The 17,382-nt window shown below is 34.3% G+C and overlaps 5 protein-coding genes and 2 long non-coding RNA genes across 12 annotated transcripts in view; 4 read left to right on the plus strand and 3 right to left on the minus strand.

The window, feature by feature from the left end:
• The window catches only part of mRpL54 (mitochondrial ribosomal protein L54), a 48,499-nt gene extending 39,601 nt beyond the window's left edge, over positions 1 to 8,898 (plus strand). Inside the window, exons 2-3 of the mRNA XM_012372238.2 lie at positions 7,979 to 8,114; positions 8,466 to 8,898. Coding sequence (XP_012227661.1) covers positions 8,009 to 8,114; positions 8,466 to 8,767 — 408 coding nt within the window. The 5' untranslated portion in view covers positions 7,979 to 8,008 and the 3' untranslated portion in view covers positions 8,768 to 8,898. The remainder of the gene's footprint in view (positions 1 to 7,978; positions 8,115 to 8,465) is intronic.
• LOC105675238 (chitinase-3-like protein 1) lies at positions 331 to 12,588 on the plus strand. 3 transcript variants are annotated; one of them, XM_067347373.1, is made up of 5 exons: positions 331 to 387; positions 10,656 to 10,719; positions 10,786 to 11,453; positions 11,564 to 11,856; positions 11,997 to 12,588. In XM_067347373.1, exons 1-5 carry the CDS (start codon positions 346 to 348, stop codon positions 12,409 to 12,411), a joined length of 1,482 nt encoding a protein of 493 aa, XP_067203474.1. In that variant the 5' UTR covers positions 331 to 345; the 3' UTR covers positions 12,412 to 12,588. The 3 variants fall into 3 exon arrangements, with proteins under 3 accessions (XP_067203474.1, XP_012227658.1, XP_012227657.1); XM_012372235.2 differs by lacking the exon at positions 331 to 387 and adding an exon at positions 9,195 to 9,318; XM_012372234.2 differs by lacking the exon at positions 331 to 387 and adding an exon at positions 9,252 to 9,393.
• Positions 406 to 4,169, plus strand: LOC105675239 (doublesex-Mab related 11E). The gene is made up of 2 exons (XM_012372236.2): positions 406 to 2,666; positions 3,129 to 4,169. Exons 1-2 carry the CDS (start codon positions 2,225 to 2,227, stop codon positions 3,404 to 3,406), a joined length of 720 nt encoding a protein of 239 aa, XP_012227659.1. The 5' UTR covers positions 406 to 2,224; the 3' UTR covers positions 3,407 to 4,169.
• Positions 3,570 to 7,915, minus strand: LOC105675234 (leucine-rich repeat-containing protein 49). The gene is made up of 7 exons (XM_012372229.2): positions 7,618 to 7,915; positions 7,275 to 7,429; positions 6,529 to 7,167; positions 4,969 to 6,254; positions 4,526 to 4,896; positions 4,174 to 4,413; positions 3,570 to 4,030 (listed from the first exon to the last, which is right to left on the minus strand). The coding sequence occupies exons 1-7, from the start codon at positions 7,714 to 7,716 to the stop codon at positions 3,827 to 3,829; spliced, it is 2,994 nt and encodes a 997-aa protein (XP_012227652.1). The 5' UTR covers positions 7,717 to 7,915; the 3' UTR covers positions 3,570 to 3,826.
• LOC136997099 (uncharacterized) lies at positions 9,833 to 12,147 on the minus strand. Its single transcript, XR_010887930.1, has 2 exons — positions 12,006 to 12,147; positions 9,833 to 11,933 (listed from the first exon to the last, which is right to left on the minus strand). It is a non-coding gene; the product is annotated as an uncharacterized lncRNA (long non-coding RNA).
• A 734-nt stretch (positions 12,589 to 13,322) lies between the features above and the next one.
• On the minus strand, positions 13,323 to 15,729 carry PIG-K (Phosphatidylinositol glycan anchor biosynthesis class K). Of its 3 annotated transcripts, XR_010887921.1 has the most exons (6): positions 15,443 to 15,729; positions 14,770 to 15,375; positions 14,580 to 14,690; positions 14,241 to 14,486; positions 13,736 to 13,828; positions 13,323 to 13,651 (listed from the first exon to the last, which is right to left on the minus strand). XR_010887921.1 is itself a non-coding variant. In XM_067347381.1 (5 exons), exons 1-4 carry the CDS (start codon positions 15,503 to 15,505, stop codon positions 14,247 to 14,249), a joined length of 1,020 nt encoding a protein of 339 aa, XP_067203482.1. In that variant the 5' UTR covers positions 15,506 to 15,729; the 3' UTR covers positions 13,674 to 13,828; positions 14,241 to 14,246. The 3 variants fall into 3 exon arrangements, 2 of the variants coding, with proteins under 2 accessions (XP_067203482.1, XP_067203481.1); XM_067347381.1 differs by lacking the exon at positions 13,323 to 13,651 and having other exon boundaries at positions 13,674 to 13,828; XM_067347380.1 differs by lacking the exons at positions 13,323 to 13,651; positions 13,736 to 13,828 and having other exon boundaries at positions 14,210 to 14,486.
• Positions 15,730 to 15,809: 80 nt separating this feature from the next.
• The window catches only part of LOC136997100 (uncharacterized), a 53,277-nt gene continuing 51,704 nt past the window's right edge, over positions 15,810 to 17,382 (plus strand). The window contains exons 1-2 of one of the 2 annotated variants that reach the window (XR_010887932.1): positions 15,810 to 15,933; positions 17,136 to 17,266. This is a non-coding gene — a long non-coding RNA (uncharacterized lncRNA). Of the gene's footprint in view, positions 16,634 to 17,135; positions 17,267 to 17,382 lie in introns of both variants that reach the window. The other variant, XR_010887931.1, reaches the window with a different exon arrangement.

Raw genomic sequence — 17,382 nt, forward strand, 5'->3', positions numbered from 1 at the left:
CAACGTTTTATCTGAAAAAAAGGTAAGAAATTCATTAAATTTAAGTTAACATTAATGATTATTTACAAGAGAAAACTTCTTGAATACTTTGTACAAAATGTGAAAATTATATTTATATCTTTAACCAATCGTTTCGGTCGATGCCGAACGAATAAGCATTAGATAGTTTTGTTGATTTGGATATTTGGAGGTGTAACATCGTCTCAGAGCCATGTGCTTCCTAGTGGTCCCCATCGCGACTAAGATGAGAAAGATGTTGAATGACCTGTCAACATATTTGCTGTCTTGACAACACTCTCAGGCAGAACTGCACAGGAACGAAGGAAAAAGGAAAAAGCGCCCAAGATGACACCCCTTCGTTCCACGCTCATTAGGATGAATTCCTCGGTACGTGTCACGCATGTCTACTGGCATATGTAAATTTAAACTTGTCCAACCATACGATCCTTTTTTTCTGAGAAAGAGTCTGTGAAAAAATCTATTACTGATATAAAAGATCTTTTGAATCGCTCAATGCAGAATATTACAATCCAGAATCAGAGGGCACTGCAATTTAAAACAATATATACGCAAATATACATTATTAGATCGAATTAATTAGTCGAGATAGAACAGATTTAATTTAAAACACACGGGTTTTTTGTAAACGCGCACATGAAATTCAAGAATTATAGCAAGCTCCGAAATTTTATGAATATTTGCAATCGCTCGAAGGAAGATTAACATGAAATTTGAAAGTTACTCCGAGATATTTGAACATTGTTAGCGACAATTGTCCGTTACACCCGATCAACGTAACAATACAATCTTTTCCGTTCCCTTATTCACGGTGGGGTCGGGTACCGCAAAAATAGAAGACAGACAATCTCGCTCTACTAACAAAACGTTGTGCGCCAGCAGCTGCAACCATATGGCATTCTTTCTGTGATCTTGCTTTAAGAGCTCGTTAATACGATCCTCTCGGATGTTGCCAACACACAGTTAATATTAGTTTCGAGTATGTTTTCTTAATGTATGAGCGACACCGCGGACTTCCACCAGGGCTTCTACCCCGATAACCACCTGGTTAACATCCTGGGTACTTGATGTTATTTCTGAAAGGATATTGCGTCGGTTCCGGGCACCGTGTTTTAATTAGGCGGCTTCTCTCTGTTGAACAAACTAAATGTATTTCTTATTACATAACACTTATGAAGAATATCAGACGTGAATAAGATTAAAAGGCAAATTAGATTCAATCGTAAACAAAACTCCCTTTAATTGCGAAAGATAACAAAGTCGAAATTAATAAAGGGATTCTAAACTAATTAGTTTTCGAGTTCCATCAATTTGTTGCATAGATGCAAGACAATTAAACGTTATTCACAATTTATGTATGTGTGTGTACACGTGTCAGCCTTCTAACGATCTAACGAAACATCGATATGTTTCCATCATGCAAACTGTAATCAAAGAAGTTGTAGCCGTTAACGAAGGATTTTCTTTCGTGGAGTTACTCATAACAAGAACACGAAGAGAAACATAGTGGTCCATTGGTTCGCAGCCGACGAAAGCGGCGGAGTTTCTTGAGCTTTCGAGCCAATGAGAATACGTTCGTCTTCTAAAAATACATTTTGAATCAGTAGGAGGAGATGAAACGACACCTCCTTCGCAAGAGACAAGAAACATTCTTATAAGTAAGTATATATCTCTTCCAGTAGAGATGAGTAGAACGTCGCGGCAACTCAGTCAACGCATCCGAGAAGAGAGTTAAACAATAAGTTCGATACAATAAGTTTGATTAGAACTTGAATAAAGGAATCTCGCGCGTCTTCCTGATTGACAATCGTATCGCAGTAAAACAGTGGAAAGGAGATGTCTACGAAAAACTGAATTTTTCGCGCAAAATCGGTGTACGATTCCAGTTCGCTATGCTACTTAAAGATCGAAAAGAAAGGATCGATCGTGTGCGTACAACAAGGAACAAAATCTATATACACAATATTTCAAGTAAAACTTACTTGAACGCGTTGGTTTTCTAAATCTGAACGAATTTTTCGCGACTTCCTAGACGTACCGATTATCATGCTGCGATATGTGATTGCGCACGTTGTGAAACAAGCGTGTTTAACATCGATTACGCATTGAACAATCTGGAACGGTCTACGTAATTATTAGCAACTTAAAGTTGAATTAAAACTCGCATACTCTAGCATTTACATGTCATTCAAAGTAATATAAAAGGATGAAAACTGACGGAATATCCGGTACGTCCAATCGTTTGAATCAAAACATGGAGCAACGTTTGAGGAGTCCGAAGTGCGCGAGATGTCGAAACCACGGTGTGATATCCGGTCTGAAAGGTCACAAGAGATCCTGCGCATGGAAGGACTGCCGATGTCCTTGTTGTCTACTGGTCGTCGAAAGACAGCGGGTGATGGCAGCGCAAGTTGCTTTACGCAGGCAACAGCAAGCACAAGGTGACAGCCTCCTGTCTTCAGCAAATAAAGCACCAGCGGACACCGTAAATCCTTATTACGTTAAAACGAAATACGACGAACCGGACACTGTCTGCGGCAGAAAATCCAAGAATTTTCAAAGGCATCATTTACATTTCACGCAAACAAGTATCAGCGTGACGCAGGGTTTTTACGGATTAAATGCCGTACATAATTTGCCAGGCACATGTAAGCATGATCTCATACCTTAACATTTCTTTAAGATACATTTCGTCAAAAAAAAAAAATGTAGTTTGTGGCTGCGTTTCAGTAAAAACTTAATAAAAAATCGATTAGAAAAAAGATTAATATTGCAAATGTAAAAGTTTTGGAAAAATTTGATCTATTAATCTAATCTGTATCTAATATTTCAATCCTGTTTTAAATTCTTTTGCATAATCGTTTTTAAAATACAGCTTATTCAATAAGCGCTTTCAGTAAATTGACTTATTCAAAAACAGATATTCTGTACATTCTATATATTTCATTTAAAACGCAGCAATAAATGTAACAATTTAATAAGAAAAGATTAAATTTCCTTTCTAATTCTCTTTGTGGCAAAAAAAAATACTATATTTCAATATTTATCGATATATCAATGAACAATTGTATGTCAAATCTTACTTACAAAAAATGATTTGCACATTTCAGTATCACCACATCCGCGTTTGTTGAGCACTCTATCTTCTCTTGGATGCAATCAAAAACAAGAAGCTGAGCCCTCGCTGAAAGTACAATCCTTCCATTCTGCCTATCCGACAATTCCATGGTTCAACGAAGTAACGCAATCGTATTTGGCGAATGGAGACTTGAACAATTTTATTTCCACGAGGGATTTACGGAACTGTCCTACTACAAACAATGAATCTTGTTTAGAAAAAAAAGCACCGATTTCCTTCAGCGTGGAATCCATTATTGGTACGAAATAAAATCCCAATATATTAAGATTTCAATCGTAATAACAATTAATTTTATATACATAAGGAGATTCGTGAGAGGTGAACATTTTTATAGATGTTGTGCGAACTGTTTAGCAACAGTCACAAGTTAATCTCGATTCTTTAATATATTTTAGTAATTAAAAGAAGGATATTTAAACAATGCTTATATAGAATTTATTGTTCTATACATGAATACCAACTCTAATAAACATATTCAATATATTTGTAGCAATAACAATGCAGAATTGCAATGCGATGTCCCTGTTGATATGTATACGTTGCGTATCTCTCCCTAATGTTAATGCGGCAAAGCCCGAGCGTTGTGATTCCGCGTAATATCGTAGATCAAAAATCATATGTTACGTGTTATCGCAGTACTGTATCTTACTTTAAGGCACGGGCATGATATTACTTATTACTTTCAAGCGTTTTGCTGCAACGTTTCATGTATACGTCCATTTCGGAAAAGTCGGATAGAGTATTATAAGTAATGTCATACAGAATACACGGCCACTGCTTCTCTAAAACTTGCAACTTTCGTATGGCATTTATAGTGAGATTGATCAAACTTAGCAAGTGTACTTTTCCCTTGTGTCTCCAAATAAGGTCCTCCTGTAAACAGATTGTGGACACACACTTCAATCAAAATCTTACCGTTTGTTACAATTTTCAAGTATGTACTAACTTGTAAAATCTAGCATAAAACACTATCTATTATAACAGATAATACAACTTTTTTTTCAAACTTTCATTACCTGTGTTACATTTCCTTTTCTCCACTGTAACGCTTCCTTGGCAACGACACTTCTAAGCGCCGGGTCGCAGTTGAACAAAAATTGTTTGGCAGTAATTTGCTCCCCGCTTTGTCTTTGCACTTTTTCTAAATGAAGTCTTTGTAACAAAGGTTGTAATAAAGAATCTGGCAGTGAACACATAACTATATCAACGAGACCAGCGTATTCTCGATTTGCGAGTTCGATTTCTTCAGCCGTAATCTATAAAAAAATTGCAAATTTTTAATTATAATAGATTTACTGCATTCATATTCTTCGTTAAAACAAATCTGGCATTAAAAAGATGAGCAGTAGCTATATTTGAAAGCTATACCTCCTTGCCATTGATAATTGCAAGTCCCCAATGAGCTAATCGAAATATAGCATACATTTTCCAGTCCTTGGACACAATAGGATTTCCCGCATCTACTTGTATGCTCGTCAATCCCTGTACTTCAGCCAGAGCATTCAGCTGACCAAGAAGACTGATGTTAGTTTCTTTGAACACGAAATGTTCCGCGTGAGGAAATCTATTTTTCACTTTGCTTAGAATCTTCGCCACGTCGTTAAATTGTACATAATTAAATTTCACAACATTGACATCTTGAGCCTTTGACACGTCCCAAGTCCTATCTATAAAGCGTAAAGCACCTTGACCATAAATGTTTAAGCATCGACCAACAATCTCTATTAAATAATCTCCGCCTGCAAAGATATTTTATTTCAAACATAAGCGCATAAGACAACATTAGAAGAAATAAAAAAATTTTAGCCTACCCTGTTCCCTCTCTTTAGGTGGTATTTGTTGGGGCGGCGGACTTGGCGGAGCGAGAGCTTTCGCTCTCGCCGTCGCGGCTCTATTACTCTTATAGTATTCTACCTTCTTTGCTTGAGCACTCTTAATTCTACCTTTATCGCACTCGTGAGATTTGTGAACTACGTTCTTAGGAATTGATAAAGTGCCAGAATCTCTTAACAATGATTTACAACTATCTAAACTGCTAGTCTTTGAGCTCAACGAGCAATAGCCAGAACTTATAGTCGATTTTGACTGACAATTACTCTGCTCGTCTTGATTATGAAATATTTTTATATTTTGAATCAATTTGTTGCTTAAGCTTTTATGTTCGTTCATTGCCGTGTCGCAGTGTGTCAAGAATCTCTGAGTAACCGTCTTATCCTGCATGTGGCTCTCATGATCTTCATCATTGAAACTTTCCGTGGTAATCGGAGATACATCCTTCGCTGCAGTAAACTTTTTACAGATAGTAGACTTGTCGTAATCCATAGATGAGGCGCAACTGTTATTCGGAGTAAACAGATGACATCTCAAACCACTTTTTAAACTTTCATGGCTCTCCGAACTGTTAGATTCGCTATCCGATAAATTATCCATGCTATTAAGCATCTTCATTTTACGAGCATTTTCTTTATTAAGCAATTTATCCTCGGATTTATTGGTTGTTAAACTATCTACTATCGAACCCAATATAGGCGGAAGCTTGAATTCCAAAGGATATGATTTAGAGGTATCTTCGAATTTGAACAAATTATCGCTGGAGCTGCTTCTCTTTTTTATATGTATCTTTTTTGCTTCCACATTTTCATTTATCGATGTAAGACTACCGAAGCCCTTGGTTTTAGCTTTGTCTAAACTTTTCGGATTTATAGCATTAAATTTATTTGAACTTTGTACGTGTAATATATTGTTGCCTGTATTATTGCCCATCATTCTATTGGAATTATCATTAGGGACTTTAGTTCTAGATCTGAGAAATTCCCAATTTGTTTTAGCATTTGATATCACCTCTTCTCTGCGCACGTTCATGCAAACTTGTGCACTGAGATCAAGGAATGCCGAATTAGTCTGTTCTTTAGAGGATCTCCAAGCCATTCCTGTTCTCCGAATTTGTTCGTTAATTTGTATTGTTGATAAAAGTTGTAGATTTGGCAGATATGAGACAAGGAAAGGGATATAATCAGTATTTGAAGTTACTGGATTGCCATCTATTGTTATCTCCTTAATTTGCAAAGCTTTTGCGAGGCTACTCATATCTTCGATTCTGAAAGATTAAGATAACTCGACTTTATATGTACTTCAAATAAATATTTTTTCATTTAATTGTTGTGAGAAAGGAACAAGTTAAGGAACATATAAAACAATACGAAATTATATAATAAAAATCAAATTTGTACATGTAAATATATATATTTAAAATCAATATAAAATATAATATAAAAATATAATATAAAAATAGGTATAAATATAAAAAAACATGTAACAAAACAGAATAAAACATTTTCTACTAACTACATAATAATCTTTAAAATACTTACTTCTGAATATCATTGTTACTCAAATATAATTTTTGCAATTGTGGCGTTTCACCAAAGCCTAACAATTTTTTTAATTTATTTCGCCGCAGATTTAATTCTTTTAATGAGATTAATCCTTGAAAATCATTGGAACCTATAGTTTTAATGTTATTTCCTGCTAAATTGAGCACTTTTAATGATGATAAATCCTCCAAGCCAGTAATTTGCTGAATCTGATTGCCATGCAAGTCCAAAACTTCTAGCTTGAAAAGATGCTTTAAACCCTCAATTTTTCTTATTCTGTTCTTCCCTATTAAAAGCACTCTTAAATTTTCCAAAAGATCGAGATTGCATACTTTCTCTATTTGATTATCGTATAAATCAAGAAATACAAGTTTTGTCAATTGAGAAAAGTTAGAACTTTCAATCTTGGTCAAGAGATTATGCTGAAGAGACATTAATCGCAATTTCGGCTCCCCAATTACATTGGGAAATGTTGTCAGACCTCGCCTATCGAGACATATTCTGTCAGGGTTCTTTTCTCGTTCGGCAGGAGTTCTTGATGCCACAATTGTTCTTGCTTCTCCTGTCCATTGTAATGTAACAACATCACACCCTTCAGCTTCAGCATGTTCAATCTCAAATTGGGTTCCAGTAGAACTATATCATGAAATACAAAACCAATAATTTTGTGCAATAAAAATACTTTAGACAACTTATATTAAACAAAATTAACTCTTTTCTACTTTATCCCATAAAACAATTACCTAAATGAGTTATAAGAACGCTTTGATAGCTTTGGAGGTACTGGTGCACCTGGCAAAATTGGCAAGGCAGCTGCTATTGTTAAAAATTGATTTTCCCCTGGAATGCCACCTCGAACAGTTGATTTACCTTTTACATCAAATGATACTTTCTTCGTCTGTAAAAAATACAGGGCTCATAGATCACTATAGATCACTAACAAATAGGTTACAGATTTATCACATACTCTACAATAAATTATTAGAATTTTTCTTAAAAGTTATGTCGTCTCTATTTAATGAAAATGAATTTATCCGAAACAATAATTGTTTAAATTACATATTTTGTAAAACAGAATTCTCTTACCCGTGTCGTAGTATTGTTGCCTAATGGCATTACATAACCGAGACATAAAAATGTAATTAACCCATCAAAAGAATGAACCATATATTTTATATCTAACATTTAAAAATATTTCACATTTTTGTGATATACTCTGTGGAACGTCAGTTATAAATCGTAGTTAAATGCTTGATTCAAGACGTCAGTATAAATAACATTCCTTGTTTGTCATTGCGCATTCCTGTTTACGTATATGTCATAAACCAATAATGTAAGAAGACGAGATCTATACCATCGCTAATGCTAGTATTTGCCAGTACAGAAATTCTCCACGAATGATGAAGGATAATATGGCACATCTTGTTTTTTTTATACATCATGACCTAATCCTAACCTACAAAAAGTAAGGGTAGTGATGTACACAATGAATTTCTCCGTGTTGCATCGGTTTTTTCATTTTCCAAAAAGCTCCATAATTCCGATTCAATATACGATACAAACGCAAAATTATGCTGGACCAGGTAAATGAATTGTCATCACATCAATATGCGTTAAATCGATCTTTTCGCTACTTTGATGTATAAAATTAAGGTTATGTATATATTAATATGTTGTATGATATTGACAATTAATAATATAAAAACCTTTAATTTTGAATAATAATTATTGGCAACATATTAATTAGAAATATGTACATTATACAGATTATATACATAACAAATATGCATAAAATAGTGAAAGATTAAGAAAGAAAATTGCCAATTAAAATTTATTAGTTAACTGTGACTATTGTTTATAGTTGTATAATTACAGTTGCATTAAATCTTAATAATAGATATAATATTTATAATAATAGTCTTTCTTTATTACAGTCCGGTCGGGAGTGAAAAAAACAAAGAAAACAACAGTAGTTACATTGGAAAAAAAATTATTACCTGTAGAAAAAGATGTTAACAGACTTGTGACTTATGTGTGTGGCACAAATATTAACAAGGAGGGAGAAGATATTAAAATAAAGGAAGATTCTGAATATCCTAGCTGGTTGTGGACCATTAGAACTGGTCCTGCGCCAACATTGGAAGAATTAGATCCAGATACAAAACAGTATTGGAGAAAGCTGCGATTACTTGGATTGAGAAGAAACAATAAAGAACGTGCAACTAGGAAGTTTTAATTTACGTTATGACAAATGTATTCCATATATGTACAGTCGTAATATACACAGCATTGTTGAATATTACTTTTATATTGTAAATTAATATAAAGGTGTCAAAATAAAGATAATAGTTGTCATTTGTTCATGCATTTGTTCTAATAAATTCTTTCACACATATAAACAAATTACTGCATTACTTATCACACTTATCATAGTCACATGAGTGAGGAATAAGATTTCTGTTAAAATGATTCATTGATTAGATAAGCACCTTAAATACAGACAAGCCTACTCATTGCAATCAGTGTTTTGCCGCTCAGAATAGATTCGTAATTAATGATAAATTGGGCGTTGTCTCGTAATAAGGAAGTACATGGCATTATCATAATTCTTATCACCATCCAATCATAATTTCAGTGATATAATTTATTTGTTTGCTATTAGAAATCTCTGCAGGATATAAAGATTGCGCCGACAGGTTTTCTCTATATAAACGTGCACGCGACACGAGTTATTATGTCTGCTCCATAAAATTATCTAATAATCGATAAACGATCTTTAGCCATTTGGTAAGTGCTACGCGATATTAAAGTACACCTGATAAAAAAAGAAAACGCAATTTGATTCGACACAAATATTTGATGGTAATTATTTTTTTAGAATTATTGTTTAATTGCGATGAAAGAGCGGCAATTCGAGGTATTTAAATCTATAATTAATCCCGAACTATCTAGCTGCAATGTATAAGTTTGTGAAATTGCATTTATGTTGTGTTTAAATCATATTCACGGTTACTAAATGTTATATTTAAAAGTTGTGTTAATATTATTTCAACTCGAAAGTGAATTATGATGGTTTACTTATCCTTGCAACAGTGTATAAACAACATCTGTTTTCTTGATTATACACTTTTTATCATTATTTTGTCGATTCTATATTGTTGCAAATGTTGCGATCTTTACGTTCATTTGTGCATAATTCGTTGAGTTATCGAGTGAATTTATATTTATATAATGATAATTAATTCTTCGCACTTGTGGAATGTTTGCATGGAGATTTTAATTGCAAAATATTTAAAAAATATCACAAACAATAAAGCATTTATTTGACTTAGAATTAAACATGCAATATAACTGTTCCTGTTGAAATAAATCGAAGATATTTTTTTATTTGTTTATCGAGAACTACGTAACACATCTTTATCAAGTTTAGCCAACTATTAATACGATGTAAAAAAAAATCATAATAAGTATCATGTTTAGAAATTTAGAAATATGCTCGAAAAACTAATGCAATATAAAATCCTAATCGGAGCGAGTTGCTGTTCTTTCCATTTTATTACATTTTGCATTAAATTAAAATATATAGAAATCGCCCTTTAAATACATGTATCTATATGGACAACCGTGAAAACAAACAGGTGTTCAGATCTGCATGTTAATTATAGAATCAAGTGTTCAATGCAATTATATAATGACATTCGTCGCACCTGTGTGTTTTTCAAAATCTTTGATCGTAATAATACGTATTATTCATATGCACACGAATGAATTGTACATTATCAGCATTATCATGATCAGAAATTGTATTACTTTGGTGGAGTATATATACGATGTACGCGAAATGAAATTTTGGTATTATATTACTAAGTACCATTGGATAAATCAACTCTGGCTACAAGGTACAGACAGTGCATTCAATTATGATCGAGTTATTTTCCGAATTATTACGATCGATACAAGTAACATTAACAATCTTCGGAAAGTAAAACTTGCGAGTATTACAATAAACATTTCATTAAGCACACTTATGTGTGCATTATGTATTTATGTTAATGATAGTCTAAAATTCAAAGAGCGTAAAATTATTTCTCCAAGTTTAAATTTCGATGACAAACAATTTGCAGATGAATCGTTGGATACTAATTTTCGCAGCTCTGGCTGCTATGGCTTCGGCTGCAAAATCAGACAGTGAGTATCGATCAATTGGAAAATCGTTCTTCCACAACGTGAAATAACGCTCCTTTTATTTCGCAGAGAAGATCGTGTGCTACTTCGGCAGCTGGGCCGTTTATCGACCAGGAGACGGCAAATTTGACATCTCCTACATTCAGCCAAATCTTTGCACTCATCTCATCTACACCTTCGTCGGTATTAGCGAGCAGGGAGACATCCGAGTTTTAGACGCATGGCAAGATCTTCCCGACAATTGGGGCAAAGACGCTTTCGGCAGATTCAACAAGCTTCGCGAGCAGAGCCCCGAAACTAAAACGCTCATTGCCATCGGTGGATGGAACGAGGGATCCGCCAGATATTCCGCCGTCGTCGGCAATCCGACCCTTCGCGCGAGATTTGTCCAGAACGCCGTTGACTTCGTGCTGAAATATAACTTCGACGGTTTCGACTTGGATTGGGAGTATCCCAATCAGCGTGGCGGCAAACCGGAGGACATACAGAACTTCGTGCTGCTGACTAAGGAGATGAAAGAGGCGTTCCAGAAACATGGACTCATCCTCAGCGCTGCCGTTGCTGCCGCCGAGACCTCCGCCTCTCTGTCCTACGACATCGCCCAGATATCCAAGTACTTGGACTTCATCAACATTATGGCTTACGATCTCCATGGTGCTTGGGAGAAACAAACTGGCCACAACGCTCCGCTTTACCCGCGCAAGGGCGAGAGTGGAAACGACCTTAAACTCAATGTCGTAAGGATCTCTTTTCTCAAACTTATTGAACTTAATTGTTCTGCAAGTATATTAAAATCAGCGCGAGTATAACGAAAATATTCCACTGATAATGGCCTTTTCTCTCGTAGGACGCATCTGTACGCTACTGGTTGGACAGTGGCTGCCCACCTGAGAAGCTGATCCTTGGCGTGCCATTCTACGGTAGGGCATTCACTCTCGCCGATAAGAGTCAGACCGGTCTTGGAGCTCCTGCCAAGGGACCTGGCGCTGCTGGCCCATACACTCGTGAGGGTGGAATGCTTGGCTACAACGAGATCTGCGACTTCTTCAAACAAGGCGGATGGACTGTTGTCCGTCATGAAGAACACCGCACCCCATACGCTTACAAGGGCGATCAATGGTTTGGCTACGACGACGTGATGTAAGTATCTTCTTTCTCACAGAAATTTCTTTACATCGCAATTCTTTTGCCATGGTTTTCTATAATTTAAGTAATCTCTGCCGACACACATTCTATATGTTTCAACTGTATTATGTATGCAACATAATTACTTTATGCAGTTCTCTTACCGAGAAGACCAAATACATCAATTCTTTGAATCTTGGTGGTGCGATGTTGTGGAGTATCGAGACTGACGATTTCCGTGGCAATTGCGGCGAAAAATATCCTTTGTTGAAAACATTGTATGCTGGTCTGCGAGGAGGAGTCCCAGTAGAGCCGCCTAAGGATCCTGAGGGAAAGCCTGATCCTGAATCAACCCAGCGACCAACTCAACCACCTGTGACTGCTCCCCCCAGTGGTGTTTGCAAAAAAGAGGGTTACGTTCGCGATGAAAAAGACTGCGGCGTGTTCTACCTTTGCCAGAATGTCAACGGCGTTTACCAACCACAAAGATTTGATTGTCCGGGTGGGCTAGCCTTCGATCCTGAGATCAACGCTTGCAACTATAAAAATCTTGTTCCCGGATGCAATTAAACAATAATAAATATATGGTGTCATCTACGCATAAAAACGCTTCTACCTGATATACGGTGTGCAGCATAAATATGTCTTTACGTTTTGTATTGGTTATTATGTAAACATAAGTGTTAAATCGTTTTCATATTTTTTGTAATGATTCTCGCATGTTTAAAATAAAACGCATAACAGACACTGCTTTTATATCTCATTGGATCAATTGTCATCAGTAGTAAAACTGTCGGAATAAAATAAAAAATGTAATCACGAGTTAATCTTTTTTCATATTATAAACGCTTTGCGTTTAATGTAACATGTCAAAAGCTTTAAAGTTAAAATTCCTAATCTACAGAATCTATTATATATATTAGAAGATTTAGTAATATATATCCATCTTATGTATGTTAGTATCAACACTGCCCATTTTGTGGCTGATCGCACGATTCTGTAATCGTGTTGAATATTAATCCCGATTGACAATAGTACGCTAATGGTATGTCACGTTCATATTTGCAACGATAAAACTTGCCGCAGTTGAACGGGTCTCTTAAATAGCCTTGCTTCATGCAGTTCGGCAATAGTGGGACTGCTGGAACAGTTGGGAATGCATGTAAGGCAGGGTCCTTCGGTGCCAATTGGTCCACGGCTGGTAGTTCCTCAAAATTCAGCTCGTGCACTTCTCTGAATTTCGGAACCGTTACGAATGTGTGTGCCACAGTGGACATTAAAAACCATAAGATGCAATAAAATATGCGCCGCATCTGTAAGATGTTTCAATAATAATTGCTTTCTGCTTGCTAATTGCACAAATCAATATATAATGACCGTCTGATACATCCACTAATTTGTATCAGATGTCCGAACACAAACATTTCATACAGATTAGGACTTTTACAAGAGATCTACTCACTTTAAATGCAAAAAATGTCTATCTGGTGTAAATACACGTTGCACACTCAAGATCGATTTTTGGGTGCAAGTTACACTTGAACCGTAACTTGAAAAAAATGAGTATCGTATAAGACTATGACATTTGACGAACTAATGCTTTAATCTTTGAAAGCTTCTATTTATATGCAAACATGGGATTTCCCATTTTTCATCATATTGATGCATTACGTCATTCACAGCGCAAAATATTACGCAGAATATTTTATGCCGGATAAACTATCGTGTTTCCTATTTCGATATAGCTGTCAGTTTGATAATAACACGATTGCTTATTCTGCGAAGTATGATTTCTAATAGGGTCATTTCACTGTTGTAGGTCAAGGCAGAGATATGTATAATTTCTTTAATCATTGCTTTGGAATATTCAGATTAGAATATTTACTATACTTACATTATCAAAAAGTCTATATCAAATATTGATTATAATATTTTACTGGAATTGCACATATTGCAATATTGAAATTACTACTCAAGTTACTTGTGCCTATAAAACAAAAGAATTGGAAAATAAAGTGAGAGTAGTCATATTAACATTATTAAAAAAATGAAATACGATAATTGATTTTTAATTTAATTAAATCTAGTATTAAAAATACTAGAAGTATCGGTATTTTTTATTAAATTATCGTTATATACTTTATGAGACATTTTTGGTTTATTATTTGCTGCATATTTTGCTTTAAAAATAAAATAAATGTGTATTTCAATGCATCAAAGAAAAAAAACCAAAAAAGCTAAAAATAACAAGTTATTCTGCATGAATAGAATTGACAAACCACAAAAATAAATAATGGATTATATGTACATACAATGTACATGTACATTCAATTTTTCTATGATAGATATATTAAATTGTTATATAAAATTTATTAAAAACAGTATTTATTTGTTCTTACGTGTATTCATGTATATTGGGATATATCTGGAAATTGTGCAACATAACTATATTTTCTTTTTGGTTCCTTTTCTGATTTTGTACGATTGGATTTTACTGATAAAACATTGATTATGTTTGTCGTAAGTTCCACTGGCCTAAGTGATCCAAAGAAATCTGTTACTGGCACTTTATCTGGATCTCTTCTAAACAAATCCCTCCTTACACCCACTGTAGATAAACAATAATCTCTTGGGCATACTTTTAACTGGAAAAAAGTTAACATTGTTAGTGAAATCAATACAGTACAAACAATTTAAATATTTCTAACATTAAAATAAGATATTTGTAATATACTTACAAATTCACCCAATGTTTTTGTACTAGATGGTTCTACCTTTTCCAGGAAGTTTAATGCGTAATACGTATACCGATCTATAATGTAGACACCGATGGCAGGATCAACATGATGCTGTAAATATAGTATGCTTAGATAAAATAGGCATTACTTGAACAGAATAACATAAATACAATATTAGCTTGTTACTTACTGAAAGTGAATCTTCTCCTACTAAGCTAGAAGCAACTGCTAATATGTTGGGAGAATAAAATTTCTCATACATTGAGCTTGCCTGGCAAGTATCAACCACAAATAAGATTTCATGATATCTTCGCTTCTGCCACATTTGCTCTAATGCATCTCCTAACTCTTGACTAGTAATTTCTTCAGAATCTTGGAACTTTAAGAATCCATTGCCACCATGACCAGTTAAATATATTAATATATTTGAACCTTCATCGGTCAATAATTTTTTGGATCTTGGAGTTTCCTGTGCTAAACGACCAGTCAATAATCTCACAAAATTTTCTACAGTTACTTCGTAGCCTCTGTAATCAACTTCTACATCATCTCCGTAAACATTAATGTGTTGCTTAATGTTGTTGAACACAGTTGCTGGTCTAGGATTTCTAGGATTGCATGCCATATCATCTGCTATCATAAGGATGATTTGTGAATCTGGTATCCCTAAACGTTTGACACTTCGATAAATAGATAAAACATTTGCAACGTGTCGGTAGTTAAACCAGAAACGTGACGTATCCACCAACACTGCCCAGTTGTTGGAATGTTCAGTTTTTGCAAAGTTCTCTGGTATCTGTAAATTTAATACGTAATAAAAAAAGTACAAATCTTCAATTTTGTTTAATAAAAAAGGTATATACCTCCCATGCGTAGCACAATACTAAACACGAAATTACAGTCGTTGTATAAGATATCAAATGCATTTTAAAGTACTTGAAAATATTATCTAAAGTAAGGTTATTTCTCAATTATATATATACGAACTCTAAAAGTGCTCGTCATAAATTGTATATAGTACTATCGTCTGAAAGACATTCTAATACTTTATGTATACTATGTACACCTTATTTTATGACTGCTCTGTCATTTTTGCAATTATTTCTAAAAATTGATAAGGGCACAAGAACTCAACATTCAACAATACAAAAGAATCGAACACACCGACTAACAGTGACGCGTATGACACCTGCCGTTTTTCTTTCTAATCGTGTTGCTAACGTATATTCCGTTGGTAATGTAGTTGGACAATAATTGCGGAGACGTATTCGAATTCGGTCCATATTTTTTGTGAGTGTTACCGTTTAAATGTGAATCTTGCGCACAAAAAATGTCTCGTACGCGAATATCTTTCGTAAGTATCGAATACTTGATACATAACACATAAAAAATCATGTACAATTATTATTGAGATTTTGGCATTGCGATGAGCCGCTTTTTCGTGCCCAGAATCGATCAAAATCTTCCTTCGTATATTTCATATTATTCTTTCGTCGAAGTGTATTGAATATGCAATAATCATGATCAGGTACAGGAATAATAATTTTTAATAATTCACTATTTCCAATAGTTTTTATTTTTATTAAAATATTTCGAATTTTATTTCTACGTTAAGTAGGTTAGGTTTAATTGCACTTTCAGTGTTTAATATTTCTATTGCTGTTACTAAATGCAGAAGTGCAGTTGAAATGGACAAATTTAATTGTGCAATGTGATTGGTTTGCCGTTTCGATTGTTTCGAAATTTTACGAATCGTAATATCGCAATTTTTTATAAATCTCAAATTGCGAGAAGTCAGTAGTGCGTCGCAACGGACCGCGAAGTCGCATTCAAATTCTTCTGCATTTTTCGTGATACTGTTCGTCTAATTGTAAGTGTGAATTTCACGCAGGAAGTTTCTTTTCTAAAGTGTCGACGTAATGCGTTAATAATCGCATATAATCACTATTATTGCGATTTCCGTTTCGCGACTATCCGCTTTCCGCGGAATCGATAGAAATCTCCTTCACATATTTTATATTATTTTTTCGCCGAAGTGTATTAATGGCTATTACGTATGTATGGTTTTATTCAATAATTAGCGGCGTAATTCACATTAATTACGTCTTTTTTATAATAGTTTATAATAATTTATTATTTCAATTATTTCTATAATATTTGTTAAAATATTTAAAAATCTATTTTTACTTTGTGTAGGGGTTATGTTTACTTTAATCGCATTCTTTATACTCATTTTTTCTGTTGTGCTATTAAGTTCAAAAAATGCAATTGAAATAAATAAATCTAATTACTGCGATGTAATTGACAGTTTTGATTGTTCTGATTGGAGTAATCGCAATATTGTAACATTCATAATATATTAAACATCGCGTACAATCGTGAGTCACGTATGTAAGTTATTTATTTGTTGTTTTTTAACATTTTTTGGACAAACTAATTTTTAATCAAAGTTATAATAAATATGTAATATTTACGAATATTCGAGTTCTATGTATAAAAATATTCTGCGTTTACATGCGAAAAATTTTGATTTCATACATAAAATTTTGTGCGTAGATAAAGAACATAGAAGAAAACAGCGCCAGGAAGGGAGAAAGAGTGGTAGCAGCATCCAAAAATACATGGACAGATATTCGACAAAAAAGAAAAAGAAAAAGATGAGCCGGATCCGTGCTGAAACAACCAAGGTGAGTGGACTTTCAATTTCTGATGACCCGCATTGATATCGCGCAATATGCGATATATTTGAGTAATGAGTTGAAATAATGAGTTTCGACACATATTTAAAAAAAGACTTAAGTAT

The sequence above is a fragment of the Linepithema humile genome, chromosome 1 (genome assembly GCF_040581485.1).
Source record: "Linepithema humile isolate Giens D197 chromosome 1, Lhum_UNIL_v1.0, whole genome shotgun sequence".
Lineage (NCBI taxonomy): Eukaryota > Metazoa > Arthropoda > Insecta > Hymenoptera > Formicidae > Linepithema > Linepithema humile.

Coding starts and splice junctions, on each gene's coding strand:
- LOC105675238 (XM_067347373.1), top strand. CDS start 346: ATGACACCCCTTCGTTCCACGCTCATTAGGATGAATTCCTCG. Junction 11,454..11,563: donor ACGACCTTAAACTCAATGTC/GTAAGGATCTCT, acceptor TTTCTCTCGTAG/GACGCATCTGTACGCTACTG. Junction 11,857..11,996: donor TTTGGCTACGACGACGTGAT/GTAAGTATCTTC, acceptor TACTTTATGCAG/TTCTCTTACCGAGAAGACCA.
- LOC105675239 (XM_012372236.2), top strand. CDS start 2,225: ATGAAAACTGACGGAATATCCGGTACGTCCAATCGTTTGAATCAAAAC. Junction 2,667..3,128: donor ACATAATTTGCCAGGCACAT/GTAAGCATGATC, acceptor TGCACATTTCAG/TATCACCACATCCGCGTTTG.
- LOC105675234 (XM_012372229.2), bottom strand. CDS start 7,716: ATGTTAGATATAAAATATATGGTTCATTCTTTTGATGGGTTAATTACA. Junction 7,430..7,617: donor GCAACAATACTACGACACGG/GTAAGAGAATTC, acceptor TATTTTTTACAG/ACGAAGAAAGTATCATTTGA. Junction 4,897..4,968: donor ACCTAAAGAGAGGGAACAGG/GTAGGCTAAAAT, acceptor ATATCTTTGCAG/GCGGAGATTATTTAATAGAG.
- PIG-K (XM_067347381.1), bottom strand. CDS start 15,505: ATGCATTTGATATCTTATACAACGACTGTAATTTCGTGTTTAGTATTG. Junction 14,691..14,769: donor TAGGAGAAGATTCACTTTCA/GTAAGTAACAAG, acceptor CTATATTTACAG/CATCATGTTGATCCTGCCAT. Junction 14,487..14,579: donor CAAAAACATTGGGTGAATTT/GTAAGTATATTA, acceptor ACTTTTTTCCAG/TTAAAAGTATGCCCAAGAGA.